At 36.2% G+C, this 20,804-nt stretch overlaps 3 protein-coding genes across 5 annotated transcripts; 1 reads left to right on the top strand and 2 right to left on the bottom strand.

Moving 5' to 3' along the window:
• Nucleotides 1-178: 178 nt before the first annotated feature.
• On the bottom strand, nt 179-7,133 carry LOC110772084 (kinesin-like protein KIN-14R). The gene is made up of 19 exons (XM_021976467.2): nt 6,739-7,133; nt 6,095-6,393; nt 5,795-5,966; nt 5,623-5,696; nt 5,355-5,538; nt 5,060-5,169; nt 4,869-4,968; nt 4,700-4,786; nt 4,392-4,568; nt 3,963-4,236; nt 3,631-3,792; nt 3,273-3,488; nt 3,159-3,196; nt 2,675-2,838; nt 2,302-2,553; nt 2,143-2,208; nt 1,639-1,713; nt 1,055-1,123; nt 179-964 (listed from the first exon to the last, which is right to left on the bottom strand). Exons 1-19 carry the CDS (start codon nt 7,124-7,126, stop codon nt 500-502), a joined length of 3,372 nt encoding a protein of 1,123 aa, XP_021832159.2. The 5' UTR covers nt 7,127-7,133; the 3' UTR covers nt 179-499.
• Nucleotides 7,134-8,376: 1,243 nt separating this feature from the next.
• Nucleotides 8,377-11,647, bottom strand: LOC110772033 (uncharacterized). Of its 3 annotated transcripts, none has more exons than XM_088252675.1 (5): nt 11,302-11,647; nt 11,059-11,164; nt 10,792-10,914; nt 9,953-10,208; nt 8,377-9,507 (listed from the first exon to the last, which is right to left on the bottom strand). In XM_088252675.1, the coding sequence occupies exons 2-5, from the start codon at nt 11,112-11,114 to the stop codon at nt 8,605-8,607; spliced, it is 1,338 nt and encodes a 445-aa protein (XP_088108801.1). In that variant the 5' UTR covers nt 11,115-11,164; nt 11,302-11,647; the 3' UTR covers nt 8,377-8,604. The 3 variants fall into 3 exon arrangements, with proteins under 3 accessions (XP_088108801.1, XP_088108800.1, XP_021832099.1); XM_088252674.1 differs by having other exon boundaries at nt 11,059-11,085; nt 11,302-11,646; XM_021976407.2 differs by having other exon boundaries at nt 8,377-9,471; nt 11,059-11,085; nt 11,302-11,644.
• Nucleotides 11,648-14,661: 3,014 nt separating this feature from the next.
• On the top strand, nt 14,662-20,450 carry CLT2 (CRT (chloroquine-resistance transporter)-like transporter 2). The gene is made up of 10 exons (XM_021976519.2): nt 14,662-15,395; nt 15,520-15,665; nt 15,919-15,956; nt 16,835-16,950; nt 17,832-17,931; nt 18,013-18,048; nt 18,171-18,221; nt 18,611-18,734; nt 19,498-19,623; nt 20,140-20,450. The coding sequence occupies exons 1-10, from the start codon at nt 15,001-15,003 to the stop codon at nt 20,295-20,297; spliced, it is 1,290 nt and encodes a 429-aa protein (XP_021832211.1). The 5' UTR covers nt 14,662-15,000; the 3' UTR covers nt 20,298-20,450.
• Nucleotides 20,451-20,804: the final 354 nt, after the last annotated feature.

Genomic DNA, 20,804 nt, shown 5'->3' on the forward strand with positions numbered 1-20,804 from the left:
AAAACCTAAAACCCAAGGAATTTGGCAAAATCTAAGTAATTATATATTTACTCATCAGACAATTTCATATTTCACCCTATCTTGGCTTGTTTACATACTACCTCTTCTGAGGAAATCATATTCCCTTTTTATATGATCCAAATCACTCGTATTTAATTATTATGAGCAACAGATAAAATAAAAACAAAAACTCCCGTGCTAGGTTCCATGTGCTAATTGTTACTTCTGAAAAGTTGGGACTGCTCTTGTAGGAAGCATTTCTAATAAGGGTCTTTCTGAAAGTGCAGCTACCATAAAACGCTTTTATGACCCAGACATGCCCTTAATAGTTGAATGCATAACACTCAGGCTTACATCCTCTAGTCTCATATTTACTGCTCATACATATACAAAAGGTCCAAAACATTTGGAGGATATAATAATTTTTCCATGATAAAAGTGGATGAAGTACAGACGAAAACTGATGTGCTAGTAACAACATGTTGAGGATGCTCTTGCTCTATCTTAACCAGATCCTCGACTGTTTCACAGCTGGAACCTGATCTTTATAGTTTTTGTTGTTAGGGCCTGCTTTCTGAGCAGAAGTTGCTGGTTTTATGCTTCTTGTGATCCTGGCCAACGCTTTTTGGTCACCAGACATTTCTGTCCTTGATTCAGCTGACAACATCTTCCTATCAACCAAAGTAGCTGGAAACATGAGATTCTCGTTCCCTTTGCTTTGCAACTCCCTTCTTCTCCTTAATGCACGAAGGGAGTCGGTTCCCTTGAGTAGGACAGACTCCTGGTTTGTCATTTGGTTGCTGTAGCTCAAGCTCCTTAGCCTCAGTGGATCTATGTCGCTGATAGTGTCACATCTGAACCACGTTTTTCTTTCCTTGGGGGTGGCTCCTGACTTCTCAGCAGAAAATGTTGATATTACATGTCCTTGTTCGTTCCGTCTCAACTTCTCTTCGAGCTCTTTTACCTGACAGCATTTTGGGAGGGAGGGGATTACTAATTAGTATATCTGTCTGTCAATCATTTTTACATGCACAAGGAAACTTGTAGAAAGAACCTTTTGTTGAAGCAACTGAGTTCCTTTGTTGTTTTCCTCCATTATCAGCTTTTTCTCAAGTTCTTGAACCTGCCGCAACAGAAAGCAATAAAGTACAACCGTGGTCAATTTCCAGATGTGGTAGCATGGAAGACTGCTGTGTTTGTGTGTACAGATGGATTATATCCTAGAATTATAGCATTGAATCTGAGATCTGAACAGAATACCTTCTGTACACTATGGCAATTACATTATTCTATTTCTAATATTTACACATAAACTACCAAAGCCCACTAGTGTCCATTGCATACGCAGCTAGCGAATATCTATATTATGCTTAAGTACCCCATTATAAATAATTCACTACTAAGAACAGAAGATAAAAACATGGGGCTCATCAATTTACTTGCAAAAAGAATCTAGGGGAGCAAGATAATTTTCTGAATAAACTTCTCAACAAAATTTCAAATTCATTGCACTTATTAGGTCCATTTGAAATTGAAAATAAGAACAATCAGAGGCCTGGAAGTATCTTTGATAATTTGGATTGTGATATTATATTAAAGAGAAAAAATGAAAATAAGCTTGAAGTTTTCGACAGTTACCTTCCCCTGAACTATAGCCGAATGATGCTCATACTCTTGTGTTCTTTCTTTTAACTTGTTCTCGAGTTCCTTAACCTGTGTAGCATGAACAAGAAGTCAATATTCAACTGTTATTAACAAGGGCCCTAACTTCTAATTCACGCAGATCCGTCAGCAAATTTTCTCTGTTCAAACGCCTACGCTCTTTTATCTGACATGGAAACTAGTTCTTACGTTGATGATAACCAATAGTTAAGACAGAGCTATAGTTCCTCTGATAAGTGAAGATGACTAAGTAATGTGACTCATGTCACTCCCAATAACAGAACCACAGCGAGTGATGGTGGGAATTGATCCGCCTATCCACTTCCTTGGTAGAAATGATGACAGTCACCCCTTCCCACAATATGCAAGTGGAATGAAAGTCACAGAAGTCTGACTCTATGATATTTGTGCAAGTGACAAGGGTCTTCAAAGAAAACGGTTCCATAAAAATTCTAGTTTTAAGTAGATTTCACTACAGACCTTGTTTTGAAGAATCATGGAATCTACATGTTCCTGTTCATTCAGCTTGTCCTCAAGCTCTTTGACCTTTGGGAAAATTAGAAGCAAGATGTTAAGCCAACATAATTAAACCGTTTATAACAAGAACATGAAGTTAACATAAATCATCTTCCAAGCCACCTTTTTCTGAAGATTCAAGCAGGTTTTACTCTTTCCATTTGCTTCCTCTGAAAGTTTCAACAATTGGTTTTCCAGTCGTCTGCATAGATCTACCTTCACTGCAATGTGGTCTTCAAGTTCATTAATCCTTTCTTGTTGACTTCTAGACAGTTGACACTCCTCTTTTGCTTTGCCTTCGAGATTTTGAAAGTTCTCTTCTAATTTTTGTAAAGCATCATCTTTGAATCTCAACTCTTGCTTTAGCTTGTCAAGCTTCAAAACCCAAAAAAAGCAAAAAAAAATAAGCAACATCAACCATCTGTCAACTGCTGCCTCAGTTGAAAGGTCTCTTTTAATTTTTGTAAACATCATCTTTGGCCTTCCCAGGCCTTACCATTTGTCTTAGCTTTTGAACCTCACCCATATCTATTTGCTTCCTTGCAGGACCCAACTGCACCCCTCGAACCCGTGTTGCAAAGTTTAGAGAACTTAGAGTCTCACTTAGATCCTGCTCAGAAGGGCTAATTTGGACAAACATAAGAGTTTTAGCATCACCCCCTGTGACATGCCAAAATTTTTTTAAAAATAAAGCTATTACAAGCTGATCTCTCATACTTAAAAGATATTTATTAAAAAAAAAAACATAAAGAAAGGAAACTAGTTGTCACATTCAAGACCAGGTCATAAAAAATTAATTTCATCGTAACATGAGAAAAAATAACTAATATTTCTGACATATGGTTGTTTCTCACTTCCTAGTTCTAAAGTATAAATAAATAAGGGATTCTACTTTGCCGTGTATAAATGCTTCCTTTTTTCTGATATATTAACAGCTCATTCAAGCTGCAAGCGACATTCACTTTTGTGTTGCTGCTTACCCAAGGAGTCTTGAAGTAGATGCGTGAGCTTGGAATTCCTACAAACACCAACAAGGACATCAGAATATGAGAATGGGATAGACAGGTCTAAATACAAGAAAAATAAAAACAAACCTGTACGGAATGTGGCTTCTTTTTGTTGCTAAAGCAGAAATAACATCCCCAAGAGCTGAAAGAGATCTATTGATGTTTTGAGCTTCCTTAAGGCGTTCCCCTTGAACTTCAGTTTTTGCTAGCCTCTCACTGCCAGCCAAGTCCACAAGCCAAAGCTTGCTCATGGTGTATTCACCACTGATCAAATTCTTTGCTTTTACCATGATGCAAAGTATGCTGACAGAAGATGGAACAAAGAACATCACATTATGGTAAGGATAGTAATATTATAAAGACCCACACAAGTACACCCTCTGTCTGCAAGGATCAAAATAGATCAGATCAATATATGTGGATAGAAATTCAGGTCAATTCTAACCAATGAGATCGGCTGCTATGTTCATTCACATTGTTTGATCCTACTGCTCTTGCACTGCTTCCAGCTTGCAGAACATTCCAAGCCTCTTTAATGCCCTCAACTTTGGCTTCAACAATTCCAGGTATGTGATGAACACTTTCAGAAGCTTGCCTCATCTCCAACCTAAAACACAAAGAAAAGTTTTAGTCTACAAGGCAGTCTACATATTATATGACCAAACCAAACCACATCTACACTAAGCTAAGCTATATTTAATGGCCAGCAACAAAACTATTGCAAGCCAGGTGAGATTTCTGAGTTGCATAGTAAATTGTAATAGAGTGAAAATTTACCTTTTGGATGTTGGAGAGGTTGCTAGCAAGTCCCTGATTTGCTCATTGTAGACTTCAAGAACACTAACAGATATGTTGTATATGAAAGTTTCTTTCCTTTCGTCAGCAATTTTAAACAACTGTTCCAAGGTCCTATAATTGACCCCTCGGTTAGTATCAGAACCTTCCATTGTGAAAGTCTTTCCTGTACCCGTTTGCCCATAAGCAAGTATACAAACATTGTAGCCGTCTAACACTGAGATTATCATTGGTGAAGCATCCGCAAATATATCGACTGTAACATCAAGACAAAACTTCATGTCAATAAATTATCATGTGTAAGATCACTGATCAACCACTGCCCAATAATTCAATTTAAAAAATAAAAAAAAACTATTCCAGGTTAAGTAAAATTTAAGGTAGAAAATTTCCGTTGTGGTGTATGCATACCTTGATCATCCTTTGGTGTGTAAATTTGGTCAAATCTGAATATCTTCTTAGTGGAGCCGCTTGTAAGTATCCCAAGCTCTCCATCTTTAGCCGCATCAAATTGTACAACTGTTGCCTGCCCAGCTAATAGTTCCTCTTTCCTCAATGGGCGACACCGACAAAACACTCTAATGTTCCCTGGAATGTACATTTCAACGTAAGAGCATGAGCCAGTTCAAATCACAAGCTATTGATTGACATAAAGAAAACATGATATATTTTTTTTCAAAAATTTAATGGGAATAAGAGAAACAACGAAAAGATTATGCCTTTTGCCTCCTGAATTTGGTTATAAAGTATCTTCCTCTTTGCCTGCTCCTCACTGAACTTAAGCTTAAGATCATCAGTCTGTGCAACTGCAATATGGATGGTTTATTTAGATATATCTATTCATATCTATTTTTTTTAAAAAAAAAATCAACAGTGATACAAACTTACCCATTGCTTGAACTGCAGATACCATATTGTTCAATTCTGGAATTGCATCAGTGAATTCATGCACTTCAGAATAGAGCTGAGAATACTCTTGCTTGATCGACTGCAAATGGATCAAGAAATCATTCATTTTCAGTCCACCCAAGATATCACTACATGAATCTGCAGAGAATACATGCAAATAATATACCTACCTTAACTTTTCTTTCTAAATTGTCAGCAACTGCAGTCCACAGCCTCTTATCATGCGAATATTTACCAGCAATATCTCTCAATTTCGCTGCAGTTTCTTCTCTAGCTTGATCTGCAAAAGTAGTTTATAATCTGTCTTCAAACGAATAAATGTTTTGAAATTTGGTCAGATAGACCAAAGGGGACTCCTCTCTGATGATACTCAAAGAGAAGGTATTTTGAGCCATCCACTTTCAACACTCAGTTTCGTACCACATAACTGAAATTATCGTTACTTCTAGTTGGATCTTGCCTTACCTAAACAATGACTTTCATACATTTTGTTATCGAGTTGCATGGTTACGTTCTGCAACTGTTTGTTTGCAGATGTCAGTGACATCCAAGCTTCATGGGATTCATTTGTCTTGAGCTGGCACTGGGTCTTCAGCTCCTCTATCTTCTTTTCATACTTAGCTGTATACTCCAACCTTATATATTTTTCCTGCAATTTTTAATAATTGAAGGCAATATAAACAAAAAGTCAAAGGTTCCAAAGTTCCAATATTAATTTGAAACTATATCTAACCTGAGCAGATGAAATTTCTATTTCAGCAGTACAGTTGTTACATACTACAAGACGTCCATGTTCCACCTTTGATGCTTCATTCAAGTTATATGATAGAAGGAATGAGTCTCAAGAGTAAGTTATGCTCAGATATATCTCATATAGTCGACTGAAAATAAAAATATAAAGATACCAGGTAACGTAGCAGCCCGCTTTATACAAATTCCCCCAACAATTGGACTTCCATTAACACCTAGGAACCTTATCGAAATTGCCCCATCCTTCCATACAGAAACTCTAACATCTACCAACTGTAGTGCCTTATTAGCTCCAACAATAGAATAGATATCAATTCCTGATAGAACCTGTTATTATACAGATTAAAACAGACCATTTTCAGAAATAACGTAGTTTATGAAATTATGCCAGAAACTTATCAAATTTGAGGTACCAAAGGAAGATGTTAGAAAAAATTTCAATTGGGTTTACTTGCCTTCTCTTCCTGCATGAGGACATCGAAAACTCTCATTCCTTTCGGACCATTTGTGTATACAATTTCTGCAAAATGAAGATCTACAAAATAATCTCCAGGAGATAGGTTCTCAAACCGGTAAGAGAAATTTCCAAAACGTGCAGATTGATAAATGGATGGTACATCACTTCCGTCAATGGTTTCATCAGTTCTTAGAACATCCCCTCCTTGGAAAAATCTGTCAGGCTCAACTTGAATACCGAGATTTCTATTTTCGTTAAGAGCCTCCCCTCCAGCATTCACAAACAACACAAGGTTATCTGGTTAAAGAGGAGAAAAAAAAACACAATGTGAATGCAACCATATGCAATGCGAACTGACAATCTTAATATGATGGAACATAAGGTTCTACATCAAGAAAAAATAACCAGCCAAGCATTTAAAAATTCTACCCAAAAAATAGAAAGAAAAAAAAGGAGAAATGCAAAATTTTAAAAACTTGAATTTTCATACTAACAGACACTGCGGTTTGATAATTGCGCCAAGAATCATAGTCTAATTTCAATTTCTTTCCAAGAAATGATCGATTTACTTGTACTTTTTGGTTTCTGTAACTCAATAGAAGAAAACAAAAACTGAAAGAGAATGCTGCAATTGTTACAAACCTGAGCATGTGGAGTGCACAAACCCGGTCCGGACCAGTCTTGAACCGGGAACACAGAGCGCCGAGATGGTCGATTCGTCGTCGTCATTGTCATCGCCATAGTCGAGCTGCTTGGGGTGTTTTTCGGGGCCAAGAACACTGCAAGAGATTGGGGTTTCTGGGAATTCGTGGTGGGAGTTGGTGGACTGTTTCTCTTCCATGAGAGAGGGAATCGAGAGATTCTTGGAGCGAGCGAGGGAGCAGAGCAGCTTTCTTTCTGATTTTTGCGGTAACTTTTCGTGTCCTTCCTTTGATTGCTTCAAATTTTGAAATTTCGAATTAATTGACCGTTTTTTATTTTTTATTTCCAGTATGCTTCCCTCCCTCCTTAAAATTGAAGACATCCTCATAACACTTCTTAAATTCTAAAAGAAAAAAGTTTAAAGTAATTTCTTATTTGAATGAGGAAATTTAAAAATACTAAAAAATTCATAAATAATGGGATTTAAAATTATGGAAATTAATATTTCATAATTTGTAAAATTTCTTGTTTAGCTAATAGATTTAAACATGTAATTTAACCTTTATCATCTTGTGGTAGTTGTGGTGTCATCATATGTGATATTTGTGGTGAGATTGCTAGTGGTAGGGTGAGGGTGGTGGAGTGGGGGCGGAGATGGTGGTAGGGTGATGGTGGTGGTGGTGGTTGTTAAGGTTTAAAAAATTTTGTGCCAAGGGGCTAGTTGAGGTAAAAAAAATAAACTCACACACAAAACTGTTACATTAATGTTAGTACTAGTACAGTGTCAACGGGGTTTAATTTAGGGGTGGTTGCGATTCGGTTACCACAACTTTTCAATTAAATCGTGAACTGACCAACATATTGCAGTATGCTAAAAAGACAAATTGTGAACAGACCAACAAATTGCGGTATACCGCATATCAATATACCACAATTGTCGGTATAGTGTGTGTGTGAGAAACCCCCTCCCCCACTCTAGTTTACAATATCACCTGTACTAAAACAAAGAAAAGATACTAGTATTGTATCCTGTTGGGAAAATATTAAATTTTGAGTACCATTCTTTTGCAAGCCGCTTTTGTATCAACAAGGTCTAGGCTCATGTCGAATTGTCATTTAGGCACATCAAATTTGCTCACTAAATTATTGTCATGACACTGAAAAATTGTGACGGTGAGAACAAGTTTGGTGAATGTAAAGAGTGGTCCAACTTTTAAATCTGCTTAACATTCTTCTATTAAAATCCCATCTTAGAAACCTCGCTCAATGATAAGGTGAGAATAAGTTCGGTATACCACAATTGTGACGGTGAGAATAATTACTCTTCGCACAACTCATGATAAGGTGTTTGTATAAAAGTTCGCTCAATGAAAGACCATTTTAATCTGTCACAGGACTACCCGATGTGCACATTGGAGATTTTAGAAATAACCTGATACAAGGTAATGCAAAAACTGATTGGTCTCAAGTGAAGCATGCTCTGAGGACTAGGAATTTAAGGAACCAGTGTGATAAATGTAAACTTCAAAAAAATCAGGGACCAGACATCTAGAAAAACAGCGAAGCTGATATAAGGTTGGAGGTAGGAACCATAATACCTGTAAACATCTTGAAATGTACAAGAGAGAGTAAGACACATAACAGACAGCAAATTTTTCCCATTAACATGTCAAGGCTTTCTATTCACATCAGCAGGGTTATAAATTACAAAATTCCATTGGAAAAATGATGTGCAACCCCTCATCTACCACAAAAATTCAGGCCTGAGGTTGTCCAATTTGTACTACTTCCACATCTACCATATATATATAGATTAGATTTACTTCAGTTTTCCCAGAACATGATTTTAAGGGACATAAACCCTAGTCAACATCTAAAATATATCCTGCCTTTGGCATCCTCCTTGATAATGTTACGAAGGCTATCAGGAAAATCAACTGGCCAGAAAACAACATCACTTCCCAAAAGAACCATTTTTGAAAGATGATCAGCAGCCCTGTTAGTTTCACGCCATGAATGAGATACCTGGTGCTTGTCGAATTTCTTTAGAAGTTCCCAGATATGCTTCAAACAGCTACTAGCCTTTTGACCGTAAGCCCGGTCTCTATTAATGGTCTGCACAACGCTCTCTGAATCAGACTCGACCCATATTACTTTAATCCCAAGACTCAAGGCAAGAACAAGTCCTCTCCATATAGCCCATAGTTCAACCAAAAAAATGTCGTCTCCTAGAGCTTTAGAGACAAAAGCACATATTGGGTCACCCTTATAATCACGAAGTAGACCACCATAACCAGCATTTTCTCGGTCTACAGATCCATCTGTATTTAATTTTGTCCATCCGAGCTCCGGCTTTTTCCATATACACGTTCTAATTGGTCTGGCAACTGGGCTTAGAATGCCGCTCCATTTTTCCAGGTTGGCTCTTGCAATTTGGTTTAGATTAAAAATCTTTCCATTTGCTCTTGCCATTTGGTTTAGATTAAAAATCATTCCATTTGTTCTCTTCAGCTTTGGGGACGATTTGTATCCACTATTGGGGCCTTGTTTGTAAGTTCTTAGTGCTTCTACTTGGGTCTCATGTTTTTTCCCTCGGAGGTGTTTCTTTAAACATTTTCCACTTGTAGTGCTAATTAGACAAAGAGCACAGGTCCACTCCCTCTGAATTTTCTTTGGACTACTAGGTGAAGTATACTCCCTTCCTTCTGTTTCAGAACTTGATGCAGGTGTTCCCTGAGGTAAATGTGCATTAAAGTCCTCATTAAACGCCTACCTGGGCATAGGACATGATTGATCCTAAGATAAAAGATTAGTAAGATAGTATTGTTTATGTTTTTTCTTTCTTTTTTTGGGAACAAATGGGCAAAAATAAGGGAGGCCCTTTTTGTATGATGGCATCACAAACACATCAGCACGTTGGATTTGCTTTTCTTTACTCAATCTTCCATTAGTACATAATCCTAAGTCAATACAACAAATAAGGTTGTTCAACTAGTAAATCATAGCAACGAATACAAAGGTTCAAATGCAGCCAGTTGAGAAGTCAATGCAGTTGACATGTAAACTATAGAAGCAACAGATTAATCTCTTGCAGCCAATAGAAAAATGAAGAATTCAAAGCATTGACACACAAGTATTATCAAGTTCTCACATGCACAAGTGACATGAAAAGCTTTAGTGTACAATCATCACAAATATAAGTTTGAAAGCTTACCTTAAATATGACAGCTCCCTCTGACTTTTGTGGTTCAGTCCTGATAACGTTTTTATCAACTACATCAGGATAGTTATCCTCCCCTGAATTGAAACCATTTATCCTTTGTATGGAAAAGATGTTCCATTTCCATATAACTGAATTGTCAGAAATATAGGGCCTAATAAAATGCTTGTACAGATAAGAAGCACCACCAAAGTAAGGTAACACCAGCAAGACGGTAATGGCACCCTTTGTGTAGGGCCACAACGGAAGCCTGTCATTGAAAAAAAATCAGCAAAAGTGTACATGGCATAAGCATGAATGGGAATGAGTCAGCATATTACCACATATGAGCATGCATACATAGACAATTGATCAATCAAGTTCATGCATAGGATTTGGTAGAGCCCATGTGTAAACAGAAACCCAAATGTGGTTCTCTTTACGATTTCCTCATTTTTAACAAAATCATGATAACACAACTGAGCTCCCACTCCAAAGTAAAATCTTTATGGACCAACACAGAAAGCAGAACTTGAAACCCCAGATCACCACAGGAAGGAGGATCAAACTTGAAAATCACTAAGCATCACCAATTTTACACAGAATTACCTTGGAATCGCATCCATGAAATTAGAATGTCTAGTTTTGGAATCAAATATACCATGCATAGTCCATAATACCCAAACTCCGTGATGAAAACATTCAAAAACCCCAAATATGTACCATAAGAAAATTAACACAAAAATGAGTACCCCTGTGCATTATCCAAATTAGAACAAGCTCCTAAAGAACAAAAGAAGCGTGCATGTGAAATGAAATAAGATGAACTCTTTATTCTAAAGACCCAAAATTACCAGTAAAAAAGTTTTCCAAGCGCTTCCTCTGAGATTTTGTACAAAGCAAACATAACCCAGTAAGAAAGACATTGCTGATTTCTGGAGTGAGAGTCACTCTCTATAGCCTGAATGGAAGCATACCTGAACCAAAATTTGAAACCAGAAATAGAATCCTCTTTCTCAGCTCCATGGTATTCAGAAATTGACATTAAAAAAACAAGAAAGTACACAAAAAAAGATTCAGCATTTAAGAATTGAAAAAAAAAAGGGAAAAAAGTTACTTACAGGGTATAAACCAAATTAAATGAAGGCCTGTACATCAAAACAAGTTGATTATACATACAAGTAAAGATAGTCAAACTTTTCCATCTACCACTATGTGCATGCAAAACTGAAATAACAAAATAAAAAAGTTAACAAATGTACAGAATGCAATTGTCCTTGAAAGTTTCTAAATAAAAGAATACAGATTGAACCATTAGAATATGCCCCAAAAAAAGAAGAAGAAGAAAAGACATTTGAACATACCAGGAAAGAACACCCAAGAAGAGTTCTGCTAATACCCGAAGAAAAGCTTCCCAACCCATCACTACAGTGTCTGATCTCTTTCGTTTTCAGCCTTTGTGTCTTAGCACAGACACAGATTTTACATTAGCCAAGATTTTTTTTTTTTCCTCTTTCACTAAGCAAAGCAGAGATTTGAACAAACAAAAACAAAAAAAGCAGAGCAGAGAGAGTAGTTTTGGAAAACCAAAAAGGCAACTGCGGAGGTGAAGACTTAAAAAGTCAAAAAACCAAAAAACAGATATGCAAAAAGCCAATTACGGTGAAGACCTCCGGGTTAAGACAGAAGACCCTTGGATTTCTTTTCTTCTTTTTTTCTCTTCTTTTTTGAGAAGAAAACCCTTGGATTTCTTAAATTAAATCTTGGCAAAAAATCATTTTTGGTCCATGTAGTTTATTAATTTTACAACTAAAGTCCTTGTAGTTTCAATTTGATCAATTTTGCATCTGTAGTTTCAATTCCAAGCAATTTAATGACAATTCCCAATTTTTTGTCAATTTAAAATGACTTTTCGCCTTAAATCTTTTAGGTTATGACGAATTAAAAACATTACTAAAATTCTAGGTTCAATGTATTTAAGATCTCATATCTCAATAAATGACTCACTAGTATAGTGGTTTGGAGTAATTACGGCAAGGTTATGGGTTCATATCCTAGCATTCGTGTTGTGTGTGTGAGTTTAGTAAATCATCATCTCTCTCAATAGAAAAGAGCTCCTATCTCGGTTACAACCCTAACTCATCTTTATATTCATTTCATCATCCCAGCATTTTCCAGCTTCCAAGTGTGGTTTAGTCTCCATCCACTTTCCTTTCAATTGGTTTGTATCTTTACTTTATGGAACTCGTAGAATATATTTGATGTGTTTGCATGCATTTCTTTCTTTGTCATTAAGGTAAGAAGGGATCTTGTAAATAGAGAACTATATTCTCAAAAGAGAAGCACGGTGGGGATGAATGCATCTCGATTCTCTCTTGCTCTTGAATCCTTCAAGAATAATTCCTTTTGTTTCCAATACTCTCCAGCTCATCTAATCGACACTTGCCTTTCAAATTATATATTCTGCTCACAACGCTTAGGAAGTATGTCACACCCCAATTTGTTTTTTAAATATATATTTTTATTTTTATTGGGAGTGTGAGGTAAAAGAAAAACTAAAACTAAGAATTTAAATAGCAAGAAACATGAGAACTGAACATAAACTTCTATTTAAACTAAAGTAATTTACATTGTAATTTTACAAGCAAAATAACAAGAAAGTAACAAACTTTTAACAAAACATTCAAAACTATCCACAACTCATTCTTCTTGTTTTCTCGTCACAAACTAAACTTCAGATTCAAAACCTGCAATAGATTCAATAAGGAGTGAGCACTACATGCTCAGTAGGTGTCCAATGTCTTATGTGATTAGTGAGATTTATAATGTACAATTTATGCAATGCATGAATGAACTTCAATTCTTACCCAACCTGTTAATCTATATAATAGGGCAAGCAAATTTGCATGTCCCATACCATGCATTTTACCACTGTGATTTTGAATGCCCCATTATATAAACTAACACATGTCTCAATTATCCCATAATTCCCCTTTTGCTAGTCATCTTATCCACACCATTGATCTCCAAGCCCAAATCACCCAATCAACAATTATACTGTCGATTTCCTAGTCTACTGTGCACACGGGCTCGCTTGAACTTGGTCCCCACAATGGTCAGACTCAACTACACAAAAGATTCTTCCCATTACCCTCTTTTCCATAATTTATTTATCAATCCAAGAATTCCAACCACCACCGACAACATATGAACATGTCAATATTAATCAAATTATAATGATAATTGACAACATGTAAACACCCAATATCATGGATAATAATCAAACAATATTACCAAGCATAATATAGTGTTCACAATATTTAATTAAATCAATTTATGTAAAGCCTCCCCAAGAAAAACCCCTACCTCAAATCCAAAGCTATTGTATAACTCCCAGTTGTAAGTCCAAACACTTTGATTTTCTCCAAAATCTCACCACACTTAGTTCTCACTCTCTTTTTTCCTTTTGTATACAATGTTTAGGAAACTAACACAACTTGAAGAACCTATGATCCAAGAACTATTAGGTGGGGCTATTTATAGTAAGCTAGAGTCGGCAAAGATATATAGATGAAGCTTAATATTGTGCCACATAACTAGCCTATAGGTTGCTAGACTACTTGGGTGGCTTGAAGGTAAATTGCCACCCCAAATAGCCTTATGTGTAGGCTTTTGTAGAGTGCTTAGTGAGCATTCTCCAATTAAGTTTATATATATATATATATGAATACCTATTTTTCTTACACTGTTACACCTCGTGCAATTATACACCACCTCATGCTTTAATTGGTTTTTGAGGACTCCAAAATGCAACACGTCAATCTATAAGAGAAAGCTTAGTAAGCAACAAAAAAACAAACATTTCTAAATGCTTTTGTAAAGTGTGTGTATATAATAAATATTAAATAAGGTTGAAATGAATTGATATAGTTAAAGCCATACAATAAGATTTGATAGGCTATAGCTAGATTCATGTGGCTTGCCATACAACTAATATATATATATGATCAATTATATAGTATTGAAAACTAATGTTTAAATTTCATGAAATATTAATATACATATTTAAAAATATGGGGTTTCACAAAGTACGACCCTTGATTGGGGTGTGACAACCCTTTAGATTTCAAATTGTTTTCACAAAATTCGTTTTCGTTGGTTGTTTGTCCAAAAAGTGATGATTTCATATAAAAAAAAAGTTTACGAAAATGACCAAGTTAAGTAAAAGAATCAATCTTTGGATGAAAAATCAATAAAAAGAAACTTTGTGAAAACAATTCAAAACTTCAAGAGATGTTAATGTAAATAAATCTATTGCTTATCCAGTTAACCGGTCATCACCTAACAACCGTTACACGCTTTCAAAACCAATTCAACGGTGGATTACTACCTAGGTACAAAATAATAAAAAGGAAATGATAGGGTATATGGTTTCCACCTCCCTAGGAGAAATATCATCGCGGATCCAGATCCATGCAAGATTTGCATTAGAACCATACAGTGGCTCTGTAGGGACCCGCCTTCTCAACTCCTCTTTCCTTTTTTCTTCCCTTTTCTTTTTCTTTTCTTTTTCTTTTCTTTTTCTCTCTCGGTGTAAATAATTTAATATTTTATTTATGAATTGAATTGAATATTAAAAATATATATACAACAATCAGAACTTTGATGTGTAAAATCTTGACTTTTACTTTAGGGGATATTGGTTCAGAAAAAATAATGCGCAAGAAGCTCTACGAGAATTTTGCAGTGTTTATACTCTCATTCCCTTCATTTTTATATTTTGCAAGAGGCTCTAACATCAATTCCTGGCATGAAACCATAAATGATTAATTATGACCTGAACAGTCCCAGCTGAAGCCAATTTGAAATGAAGAAGATGAGGAACACCCAAAAGACAGAGAGAGAAGAAAACCAAAGGCCCAAGACGCCATCTTTTATTTTTGCATAAATTAAATTTAGCGGGGTCTTCTTCGTTCTTTATATCTTTATTTTTGAAATGTTTTTGTCTCCTTGTTCCAGAATAAAACACCACGTCACAACCCACAAGTCCAACAAAATCTCTGATGGGATATTCAGTATCCACTACGTCGTCGTTTTCCCACTTCTTCTCCGTCCCGCCTCCTCCTCACACCTACACCATCAAAAATGGCGCGACGATCCCCTTCCTTTCTCTCTCCTCAATGCCACTCCCTCGACTCTCTCTCCGCCGCCGCGTCCCCCAAGACGCACCGTTTCACCTCGCTTCCGAAACCACCCGCAGAGCTTCATCAACAACTCGCAATGTCAAAGCCCAAGCTTCACTCCCAGACCCGCCCTCCTCTTCCTCCAATACAAAACGCGTCGTTTTTATCTCCGCGTTGACGATTGCTCTGGCCGTCGCCAACCGCGTGCTCTACAAGCTCGCCCTTGTCCCCATGAAAAACCACCCTTTCTTCTTGGCCCAATTCACAACCTTCGGGTATGAAAAAGAACCACACATTAATTATTTATTTATTTTCTGGTTGATTTTATTTTATTTTTGTTTTGTTTGGAATTATTGGATTTGTAATGTGATCGGGAAAGTGGGTTTGTTTTGTGCGCAGCTACGTGATTATATATTTTTCGATATTGTTCGCACGATACCGTTCTGGGATTGTGACTGATGAAATGATAGGCCTTCCCAAATCACGGTTTGTGGCCATTGGTGCCTTGGAAGCCCTTGGAGTTGCTTCTGGGATGGCTGCTGCAGGTACCTCACCATTTTCTTATTTATTAATATTAACGTTTGGAGTATTTTTTTTGGGTACATTATTATGAGTTGTTAGCCTATGCAATTTGATTGAATGGTGTTTCAGAATTTAAGCTAGATTTTCTTGGTTTTTGATTGAGATAAAGCAATACCAAGTTTGAATTGGTTGTGATGAGAAATCAAAGCAGCAAATGTGTTTTAGTAGTGATGATTTTGGTGTTTTATTTTTCTGAATTGTATTTATCCTCGACAGCCATGCTTCCCGGACCGGCCATACCCATATTGAGTCAGGTATTTTCCGTTATTCCAGCAAAAAAGTAAAGAACAAGAAAGAAAAGAACATATATAGGTTATGCCCCATGTGCTATATTGGAGTTCAGGAATGGAGGGCTTCCCCATCACCATCAGCAGGATGGAGGCATGCCATATGTCATTAGAAGGATAATCTATTTCGTGAGAAAATATAATGTATAATCAATGAGAGCAGTGTTTATGACGAAGGTGCTTGAAGGACAGAAACTTTGTGAAAAGATACCAGATGTGCACTATGGCCAAGGGTTTATTGGGGTTATCCTTGCAGCATTTGAGGTCAAGATAATTTTGTAGTAAAATATTGCTGAAAAAAGTTGAAGAGAAAGGAAAGCTACCTTAACCATTCAGTTTCCAGAAATGTTTATGGAAAGAGGAGAATAAGTCTAAACTTTCTTGCAGTGTAAAATCATGTTAGATGTGAGACTGCCAATTGGATTCATCTAGCAGCTGATTTTTATTTTTTAGCTCAAGCCAGGTTGAGGTTGGTCAAGGATCCTAGATCCTATTCCAGTTTGGACTGAACTAATTTCTTATGTGAACAATTAATGAACTAAATATTTTGGGGAAAGAAATTCTGTTTCCTTTTCCTTTAAATAGAATAATTAGAACTTAGCAGGGCTGCAGAATATTGCCCCCCAGCCCTGAATAGTTGGACAACGGGTTTCCCTGCTTATAATCTAGTGTAATAGAAGTATGAAGAGAAAAATGAAATTCAAAGAGTATATAATGAAACATTTACCTTAGTCTAGATCCAAAAGAATAATGTGCTTATTACTTTGAATATTTTTTTTACCATTATTTTTGCAAAATCCCTCTCCTCAGTTTTACTTTTACTTTTATGTCTCCATATTGTGCAGACGTTTTTGGTGTGGCAGCTGAGTTTTTCTGTCCTTCTTTTGGGGAGAACATACACATTCAATCAGATCTCCGGCTGCATACTCGTAGCTATAGGTGTAGCAGCGGCTGTTACAAGGTACCTTGATCCATTCTTCGACGGATTAAGAGCTGCTACTCTATTTCGCTAAATGTAATATTATCTGGTTCCTCTGTCAATTAAGTGGAAGGATTAGTGACACAGATCTTTGAAGGTCAATACTAGCAGTCACTTGGATATGGTTTACTTTAAATTTATGCAATACCTGCAAACGATAAATGATCTGCATGCTTATGCATCTGGTGCCAGCTGATATCAAAGCAAACATCAGAAAAATTGAATGTGGTTAACCATGATATACTAATTACATTTATACACTTGAAAAGAAGAATTTCGAAGAAAGAGGTCTTGTAAGATGTTTGAACAGTTTGACATCCGTTCTGTATTTTTTGTCCCAGTGCCAAATGCAATTTTGGAAATAAAATGCCTGAATGTTTTGTTTAAAAAAAGAAGACAATTAACTTATGTTTTATCTGCTGATGATTAGATTAGCATCCATTTTGAAAGTCTGCCTGCAGATTTTACTTCTAATAGGCATGCCTATTCTACAATTTCCTGGAGAGTTTGTTTAGATCTACCACCATTTTTATTTTGGGCATTCTTTCATCTTTACCACAATTCCTGACATTCTAACAAGCTTCTGTATCATTGTATGTTAGAATAGCTACAAGTATCCCGTCTTCCCGTGGAGGTAGATTTTGATCATAAATGAAAGGTTTTCAGAATTTGAACTGAAATAGTTCTACCGGTGCATGAATATCATGACCCTCCTTTAGTCTAATGATTCTCTGTTATCAGGGTTTTCTTGTTGTTCTATTCTTCCTTATTAGTGTGTTGAGTACCTTGTACTCATGGAGTTTTCAATGATATATGCAATGACGTAAGCTATTGATAGTCATATGTGTATTATGTAATTGCAGTGGGTCTGATTCGGGTCAGATGCTATCTGGAGTTGAGTCTATGTGGCCAGCACTAATGATTGCTTCAAGTGCTTTTCAAGCTGGTGCATCTATAATCAAGGTTAAACAATGAACATTTGTTATAAGTTCAGTGGTGCCCTTTATAACCAAAATAATCAATCTTGGTGTTGTCTTCGAACAGGAGTTCGTCTTCGTTGATGCTGCGGGCCGCCTTAAGGTATGGCAATATCTTTTTCTTTTAAGTAATTAGCTGGCCTTCCAAATTGTTCTCAAATTTGTTCTCTGGTTGACAAGCTAATGCTGCATACTTTCTCAATCCATAAACCTTTTCAATTGCAGGAAAAATCACTTGACATATTTGTTGTCAATTCTTTTGGATCTGGATTTCAGGTGATTACTGTGTTGATCTCTGTTAAGATAGTTTATGATATATTGTTTTCTTGTTTGTAATATCTTGATGCACCTCAGTAGGTGGCCTAATTGGTTATAAAGGAGACCCTACCAGAACTACAAAGATTTTTGGCATTATCTTATTTAGATTGATAGGTGTGTTGAGGGTCTCTTTAATTAGAAAATGACCATTGATAGGGGATTCTTTTTCCCTTAAATTATTTATGCTCACTCAAATGTATGGAGGCTGACCGGTAGCATACGTGTCCACTCCCAAAGTCAGGTTAATCGGGTTAACTGAAATGTCTTGTACATATTAAGTTGGATATAATTGAAAAAAGACACTGGTTTTGCTAAAATTATTATTCTTTATTTCCTTTGACTTGTAGGCTCTTTTTATACTTCTCTTTCTACCATTCTTGTCAAACCTGAGAGGCATACCATTTGCACAACTTCCTTCATATCTTAAAGATGGTGCTGGTTGCTTTCTGAATATTGGAGCTGACACATCAGGCAAGCTGTCATATCAGTTTTTTTTTCTTCTTTAGTTTTGTAAATTAACTGGATTTGGGAGTTTGGTGTGACATACATGTTGTCATTGTCTACACACTGATTAACATGGTCAATGATGATTGGTTTAATTATCTACTCTCCAGCCCATAAGTAAGCTTAATAATTGTTCACAATCTGAAAACATTGATATTAATGTTTGATACACATTTTAAGCATTTTGTCATTTTCAACAATCTGTCTACCATCAATTTCTATTTAATTTCTTTCCATCTAGTGTTATATTAAGCATATGGAGTTCTCTTATCTTTCTTCCTTTTAAATGATTCAATGCAATGAAAAACTATTATTGTATTGCGAGCAGGAAATATCGAATAGTAAGAGTAATCAAACTTGTTGGTTTGATATGCAAAGCTTATAGTAACATCACAAGAATGCTAAAAGCTGATATGACACCAAGTTACATCTGAACAGTGTATATCATAAATTTATGAGAACATGTGAAAGTGAACGTTCGGTGTTGATGATAAAATTTACCTACACGGTTTCATGATGTTTAGGAATTAATGATGGGAAATCCTACTAATTTTATGCATTGAAGAGACAAAAAGCTCATTTATAATCTGGCATGATGAAAATAAATTTTTGGTTTCCGTAATGTAGTTCAATTTCAGTTGTTCAAAGTGATGGTTCTCGTCAAGATTAATAGCTTCTTGAGGTTTTTTGAGTTCCAAGTTCTTACACATGCATTTGTCACTTGTTTCAGGTTGTAATGGGGCTCCATTGCTTCCGTTGCTTTACATAGGTACCAATCTGTTTTTCAACATATCATTGCTGAGTGTAGTAAAGATTTCCTCTGCGGTTGTTGCTTCTCTCATTGTGATGTTGTCAGGTTATTCTCTTTCTCGCTTGTATACATACCTTTGAGCACTGGTCCCATAGTGGTTATGCTAAGTACTTAGTATTGTTGCCATGTAGTCTACATATACTTAGTAGACCTTTCTACCTGACAGTTAATGCTTATGGGTTGGATATTTCAAGATCATATTATTATGACTACATGTCAGTCACCAACTCTAATAGGGACTACACATAAGAACCATCAATTACCCGATGAAGGGTACTTGTCCACGTGGATAACCACCCAAAAAAAGGGTTGGACATGAGGTTTGTTGAAGTTTACCACGTGTGTGTATATATAGTTCCCTTTTATTGAGGGATCCCTCAAATCCAATTATCAACTGGACAGTTTTTGGCTTTTGGATTGGAATACTTTAAACATAGGAGACTTACTAGATATTCACATAAGCACTTGTGTTTGTTGTAGTTGTGGACATATACAAGCATTGCATCAAATCTGTGCTTTTGAATAAACTTTTGCTAATATAAGTTTTCGTTTATCCTGCAGTGCCGATATCGATTTATATTCTTTCCCTTCCATTGCCATATCTGGAAGCGGGTGCAACTTTGAGCCCCTTTTTCCTCTTTGGTAGCGCGGTTCTTTTGTTGGGTCTTATTCTATACAGCATGCCTCAGCTTGCCAAGGATGGCTCCGAAATTAGTTGACATTACATACTACACTTTTATAGATGTTATATTCTTATAGTCTCTTTAAGAACTGGAACACAACTCATTTTTTCCGACCTTGACTGTTTAAATTCAATTCTATCAATTCAAACAAAAAAGAAAAAACTTTAACCGGAACTTAAAAAATTGAAATGCAGTTAAACTTGGATTACTCGGATTTTAACCTCATCAAATAGTAAGAAGCTTATTATCAATGGCGTTGGTTTCAGAAGATAGAATTGACTCTAAAACTGACGCTACGGCTGTGTTTTCAACCAAGCAAAGCCAACTTCAAGGGATGCCAGAGCAATCTTCCAACCCCGATTCCCCTGGCACAGTAAAGTTGAACTGGAATGCAAGCTCAAAGTCAGGTCAAACTTACTTCTCAGATTAAGCTTGGATTGACCCCTAATCCACCAATTATGGGATTTGAATGGTACTTTATAAACTGGTAATTGTTTGACGCAAGATAAGTAAATCACTATTAGGAGTCCTTTGATTTTAGGG

The sequence above is a fragment of the Prunus avium genome, chromosome 1 (genome assembly GCF_965620075.1).
Source record: "Prunus avium chromosome 1, drPruAviu1.hap1.1, whole genome shotgun sequence".
NCBI lineage: Eukaryota > Viridiplantae > Streptophyta > Magnoliopsida > Rosales > Rosaceae > Prunus > Prunus avium.

Bases quoted from the DNA above. Each gene is read 5' to 3' on its own strand.
- LOC110772033 (XM_088252674.1), bottom strand. From the start codon at position 11,360: ATGGGTTGGGAAGCTTTTCTTCGGGTATTAGCAGAACTCTTCTTGGGT. The intron at 11,086-11,301 runs GTATGTTCAAAT...TTTGATGTACAG, and splicing joins TTCTTGGGTGTTCTTTCCTG to GCCTTCATTTAATTTGGTTT. The intron at 10,209-10,791 runs GTAATTTTGGGT...TTTCAATGACAG, and splicing joins CTTGGAAAACTTTTTTACTG to GCTTCCGTTGTGGCCCTACA.
- CLT2 (XM_021976519.2), top strand. From the start codon at position 15,001: ATGGGATATTCAGTATCCACTACGTCGTCGTTTTCCCACTTCTTCTCC. The intron at 15,666-15,918 runs GTACCTCACCAT...TATCCTCGACAG, and splicing joins TTCTGGGATGGCTGCTGCAG to CCATGCTTCCCGGACCGGCC. The intron at 17,932-18,012 runs GTTAAACAATGA...GTCTTCGAACAG, and splicing joins CTGGTGCATCTATAATCAAG to GAGTTCGTCTTCGTTGATGC.
- LOC110772084 (XM_021976467.2), bottom strand. From the start codon at position 7,126: ATGAGGATGTCTTCAATTTTAAGGAGGGAGGGAAGCATACTGGAAATA. The intron at 6,394-6,738 runs GTTTGTAACAAT...CTCTTTAACCAG, and splicing joins TGTGCACTCCACATGCTCAG to ATAACCTTGTGTTGTTTGTG. The intron at 5,697-5,794 runs GTATCTTTATAT...ACTTGAATGAAG, and splicing joins GCGGGCTGCTACGTTACCTG to CATCAAAGGTGGAACATGGA.